Raw genomic sequence first — 6,453 nt, 5'->3', positions numbered from 1 at the left:
TTAAACGTGTGGCTGAAGGCGTTGATCTTTGCCTCAAGACGAAGCTTGGGCTGATCTCCAATTTGCTTCTTGGGTGGAATGGGAGGGATTAAAATTGGAATTATTAATATTAACATCTTTATTGACAAAATTAATTACAATTTTGCCTAATCTGAGGATTTCAATTAAGTCTTATTAAAGTAAGGATAATGCTGGTATTCACTGTCACGCAGGACAGAGGGTCATACACAAGACAATAGGTCTAAACTGGCACATATATATATCATGGTTACAATCAATGTTTTAATGTATGAATAGGATACAATTGGAATGGGTGTAATCTCCCACGACGCAGGAAAGTGCCGTTGTTGTCTCTCTTGGTACAAATGATAAATCTGATACATTCTGAGTTCAGTTCCACCTTTAGTTATTCATTTAATATAGAAATTCTGGATTGCTTCTGTGCAAGGGTTAGGATGAGTTAGCCTATGAATTTTTATACCAATTTGACAGTTAATTTCAGTAATACGATCAACAATGCTCGGAATATTAAGTTCCTTTCTCATGTTAAGTGTCTTTGTGATACGATGACACCCAAGGATTATTATCCTCAAGGCTTCGTTCTGCAATTTTTCGAGCCCTCCAAGCTTTCTTTCAGGCATTAAAGCAAGCAGAGGTGCAGCATAATCTACTAAAGATCTGATGTATGCAAGGTACAGCATTTTGACAATTCTGACATTGGCACCATAGCGTGAGTGATAACCCTCAACAGCCTTGAGAGTTGTTGTTGTTTCAGATTTAGCTACTCAAAACGAAGTGTCCATGTAGCACGGGCTATGGTGAGCCCGTAAACCTTGAGAGCTCGGAGCCTCTCTTTATACTGACGACAGAGTCTGAATACAACAGGTTATCCAACAGGAAGTCATCTGTATTTTTCCAGGGGTATAGAAGTGTAACAAGAGACTTCGAACTAGGTACTCCACAGGGAGGTGTCCTCAGTCCTACTGTTGTCCCCTAACACACCTTGCCACTTCGGGGGGGGGGGGGGGTATAGGGTGTTTATGTAACTTCAGGGCACCAATCCCCCCAGCCACAGGGCATGGCGAGAGGGCACTCCTAAGCATACCTAATACCCTATCAAACACAAACTAAAATACACATAAATGGCAGATCTCATCACAACCCACAAGAGTTAAGATGATACTAATAACACACAATAATAACCTGAAAAACAAATATACATAAAATGGAAAATTCTTTTGTATTTGTTTTTTTCTTATATGGGACACAGCACACAAAGGGAGAGGTGCACAGTATATCATTTAAAAAGAACTAAATCTGAAGGCCAAAACAGCAAGCTGCCTAAGCGGTAGGATTGATGACATCGGCATACATGAAAACTATTCATAGTGGAAGCTCCTAACAAGGCCCCGGAGCGGGAGGGATATAATGTATGCGCATGGGGGTCCCTCCGGCCGCCGCCTTACCCACTCGTGGGCTCCGGCCAGGTCATCCACCCTCTTGTGGGACACCATTAGGAGATGTGGTACTCCAGATGATGACTCTGCTTAGATAGTTGGCTACCAGCTATCCTGGCTGCGGTTCACCTAAGCGAGACTATATTAACCCTTATGCACCCTGTGCACGGTGATCTTGAGACTAAGGTGGTCTGCCCCTAGATGTGGTCTTGGACCATATTCCTTATTTAATATCTTAATAAACACGCTGTTAAACTCTGTGGCAATCCGTAATTCTCGATTGTGAGTCGAGAACGAATCCGACCATATTACCGGGATCCTAGACCTCTACCTCAAAACCACTACGTAATTAGTGCTATCTATCTACGCCCTATCCATGTTAGGTTACGGTAGGCTAGATTTCGTTACGTTCATGTGATGTATTATTCTCAAACATGAAATATGAAATTCGAAAATTTATTGAGTATCCCCTAGAATTCGATTTTCAGAAAACCAAATTCGTCAGACCGTTTCAAAGAAAATAAATTAAGCATAGAAAAAGTCTCAAAACCGGTCGGTATACTTTCTAAAATAGGATTATGTTCCCCACTCTGCTTTCCTCTCATTATTCTACGCCCTAATCTATCCCTATCTTACATACGGTATCTGTGCACGGGGTTCAACCACTGCAAATTACCTCAAGGCCATCATCACTCACGCAAAAATCTGCTATGAGAACTATAACCGTAAGAACCCGCCGAAGCCGTAAACGGCAAAACTGCTGGGTTTTAAAATACAGCTGGAAAATATCATCAGGGCAAATGGGGGGACCTTTGACAAGCCGCCGGTTTCCTGTCCTCTAGTGACCTGAGGTAAATAACAAACTCTGTCTTCAGACAACACAGCCCTTCTGTTTAAGTCCCTTAACATGCTAAACATACACTCCCTCCACACACATTCTCATGTGCTATTTACATGTACAAAACATTGTTCCTAAATGCTAATCTTAACCTGAAACTTTTCCTGTATAGGTGTAATAGAACCCATGATCACCACACAAGAAATAAATATCTCTTTGATATTCCCAGAGTCAGACTAAATCTGTGCAAACACTCCATGCAAATAAATGGCCCAATCTTTGGAACTCACTCCCTGACGAAAAAAAAATTGCCCAACCTTTGCTCTATTCAAAAGTAAAACCAATAAGTATCAAATTTCATTCTCATAGTTTCCTACCTTGTACTTCAAACTCACACTGTATCGTGTAGTACCCACTTCCCCAATATCCGTACTTAAGACATATCTTTACCAGTGTAATCACCTCTGTCAATTTATATAGTAGTTATTTGTGGATAAAAAAAAACTTGCTACAATGTATCTTTTCATCTTACCTGATATTTGAATATGAATATGTTAGATTAAGGACCTGCCCGAAACGCTATGCCTGTTAATGGGTTTGTAAGAATGTACAAATACCCATCTTATGTAATCTCACCAACCCATTGTACCTTCTTGTGAATAAATTATTATTATTGAACAAATCCACAGGCGCCTTGATGAGGGTTCGAACCTATGCACTGAGTGTTCCCAGGCGCGCTCTAGTCAAATGTACCACCACATGGTCAAAAGAATCGCAACTCTTTTTAGTTGCAATTTTTTACCTTGTCGTGGTACAGTCGACTAGAGCGTATCTGGGAACACTCAGCGCATAGGTTCGAACCCTCATCAAGGCTACTATTTATTTGGTCTTTGACATCACTTTAATGTGATTTATCTGTGTGTTATTATTATTACCTTTTATATTCTAAACCAACGATTTATAATAAAGTTATTACTTGAGATTATTCTCTGTTTAGGTCAAAGGTTCACTTCCCAGTTTACAAGCAGACTATTATTGGAACCGTAATATGCTTTCAGACCATCACAAATATGAAGATAACTATCCAATTGGTGTGAGAATGGATTTGGTGTCTCTTGGTAATCACCTCAACCCTGAAAACGGGCTCCAAAATAGACCGATTGTTCTGGTCCTTTCCTCAAAATGGACCAACGGTCCTGGTTCTCATAATGTACTGATTGTGAGGAAGTTGGTCCTGCCCAATTTATATAGTACTTTAGTGCCCACGTACTTTGACAGTACATGGCAAAGGTGCTTTGCCACATACAGTGTTACGGTGCCTTGAGTTCTATGTATTATAATAACACATTATAATATCGCCTATTATAATGCAGCGGATTGCACAGTCGCGTCAAAAACCGAAAGGTCCCGGGTTCGAATCCGGTGGTAGGATAGGAAAGGTTTTGGCAATTGTTGTGGGTTGCATCCTGATATAGGTCAGTATTGTCGGGTTAGGGTTGGGGGACCTCAATAAGCCTAGCAGGCTTCATATCTCCCGACTATGGGGAAGTATTGTTATCATATTTTGGAGGAGGCTATGAAAACTAAGTGAAATGGATTTTTGTTGAATAATTTATTTGTTATAAATGTGTTTAATATGTAGTAACGTATTTCCATATTAAGACATCACTTTTTTAATAAGAATACTGTTATTGTACGTATGCTCGAGAATTAGAGACCAATGCGTGGCCTAGTAATGGAACACTAGGCTACACTTGGCGCTTACCCAAAATACAAACGAAAGTTCTTGTATATCATGGTAATATGTTGATCATATTAATCATACACTGAAGAAAGTAGAGTAACAAGTTCTGTTTAGCAGATATTACCATCTAAACTAATATCTGCAACAGAAATTCGATCATTGTGTTTGTCTCTCTACAACATTGCATATCACTCAGTATAATATGTAGTATAAACACTCAGCACCTGGTGTAATGTGATCGCTCAACACCTGGTGCAATGTGATAACTCAACACTCTCTGTAATGGTTACTCACAGGATTTCAGTAGGGTATGTATGTAATTCCTCTTACACAAATTTTAAAACAAAATATTGTTCTAGCATTCACGAAAATGCATTCTTGGCAAGTTTTTCTTGACATTTTAGTCGCTCTGTTCACCTGTACAAACACCTTGTATGGTCACACAAACACTTTGTATAATTACATAAACAGAATGACCACTTACAAACGCGTGAATTACATCATTTCCACTATATGGGTCTTTTTTGTTTGTTGCTGTTACCATTGCAATCAAATGTTTTCTTTGAATATAATGCTACAATTGCCATAACTCAGTATTACGGTCTTATTTCTAACATTTTATGAAATTACACTTTTTATATAAATAATTGTTAGGTTACGAAGAACACAATGCAGGTGGGCTTAATGGAGAAGAACGTCAAAATTGTCACGACTTATTATAGATTTTTGTGTTGAATGCGCCTCTGCCACCTGTCGTCTGGTCATACTGCTCCTGTAGCTCCTCCAGGCGCATCAGGATCCGTTCTCTCTCGACCTTCAGACTTTCCACGTCCTCTATCTTCTTTTGGATACTCATCTGCAGCTCTCTCGCAAGGATCTTCTGCTGTTGTCTGTGTTGATGAGCCCTTATCGCTCGCTGTCTTTTGGTCTCCAGCTCTGGGTCATCCTGGGGCGGTAGCCGGTAGGCCACGGTGCTCTGACGCCTTCTGGAGGCTTTCTTCGTGGGAGGTGCATCATGGTCCTCCTGCGGGGAATGTGGCAAGGATATAGAGGTTCCCACCGCTGGAGAATTTTGCGACCAGTGTGAAAGTGGTGGTGACTCATAAAGTGTCATGGATGACAGATCCGGGCAAAGTCTTCCATCAGTTTGGTGGTGTAATGACTCCCACGAGATATTTCCCGAGGCATCCATATTCGGTGACGATGGTTCGCATTCTGTCAGGTCCGAAGAGGCACTTAGGAAGGGGGACGTAAATGATACGTCCTTGGTCGACTTCTGGCAGCTGTTATCGGTGGGTGCATGAGGCAGACATACACTGAAGGGCAGCTTGTCCCCTACCGAGGAACTTGAGCACAAGTCAGTCCTAGCGGGAACAAGGCGCTGCATTGTTAACGAATTTTCAAACGTGGTGATCTCTTCTATAAGCTTATCTTTCTCTTCTTTTAGTTTCTCTACTTGTTCTGTAGCGTCAAGGATGGCGTGCCTCAGCTGTTCCTCGTATTCCTTAGCCTTGATCCTGGCCTGCCGTGACTTGAGAGCTTTGAGCCTCTTCTTTTCTAGGTCCGAGTCACTGTTTGTCTGGGAGGCCGACGGCTGGTGGGTGGGACGAAACATCTCGCACCTGCTGTACAACTAGCCAACCGAGATTAGGTTCTGCTACTACTGTTGGGTTTACTACCCAGGTGGTGACGCCAGTGGACGTGACTGGAAGACGCTAATGCTGGTGTTGGTAGTAACCAGGTGGCAACTGTCCACTTTGACAGTGGTATGACCGGAGTGGAAGCACGTACCACGGTATACCTGGCTGAGCCTTGACTTGCCAAGCTGGCCACCTCGCGCGCTTATATACCAACATACGTTCCTGGCCCTCCCGCGCTGGTTTTCTACACCAAACGTTTGCGCCACATGTTTAGCATTATACGTTTGCGTTGCCAATACATGTATAATTCCATGTGTAGAGATTGTGGCACACATGACCTTGGGTTTATTTCATCAGGTAAACATTTAGATGTGTATACTCGGAAGCATTTATTAAAGCTGTAGAACATACAATAAAGTAATCTATTCCCTTTAGGATTACGTATCACTCTATAGAACTGTGTATCATTTGCTAAATTAATTAAAAAATACATTAATATAAGCTAACATATATCACATATTATTAGATCTATTACCCCTTAAATAAATTAAAATACGTACATTAATCTTAAGGTTTGCCCGAAATGCTGTTCGTGACTAGGAGCTTTATCAGAACTATAAATACCTGTTAAGTAATCACTGCAACTATAAATACAAAAAGCAGACATGCTGCTTCCATACCAATAATTATACCGGCAGAATTACCCTCCCGTGTTTGCCTCTCGCCTCCTCCCAGCTCATTGACCCCTGTCAGTACATGGCTCATGTGTCCAGT

The 6,453-nt window shown here is 41.3% G+C and overlaps 1 protein-coding gene across 1 annotated transcript; it reads right to left on the bottom strand.

Moving 5' to 3' along the window:
- Positions 1-3,888: 3,888 nt before the first annotated feature.
- LOC123767901 (uncharacterized) lies at positions 3,889-5,870 on the bottom strand. The gene has a single exon (XM_045757990.2). The coding sequence runs from the start codon at positions 5,652-5,654 to the stop codon at positions 4,746-4,748; it is 909 nt and encodes a 302-aa protein (XP_045613946.2). The 5' UTR covers positions 5,655-5,870; the 3' UTR covers positions 3,889-4,745.
- Positions 5,871-6,453: the final 583 nt, after the last annotated feature.

Source organism: Procambarus clarkii, chromosome 58 (assembly GCF_040958095.1).
Source record: "Procambarus clarkii isolate CNS0578487 chromosome 58, FALCON_Pclarkii_2.0, whole genome shotgun sequence".
Classification (NCBI taxonomy): Eukaryota; Metazoa; Arthropoda; class Malacostraca; order Decapoda; family Cambaridae; genus Procambarus; species Procambarus clarkii.
The sequence above is the reverse complement of the archived record's forward strand: the minus strand, read 5'-3'. Positions and strand labels throughout refer to the sequence as shown.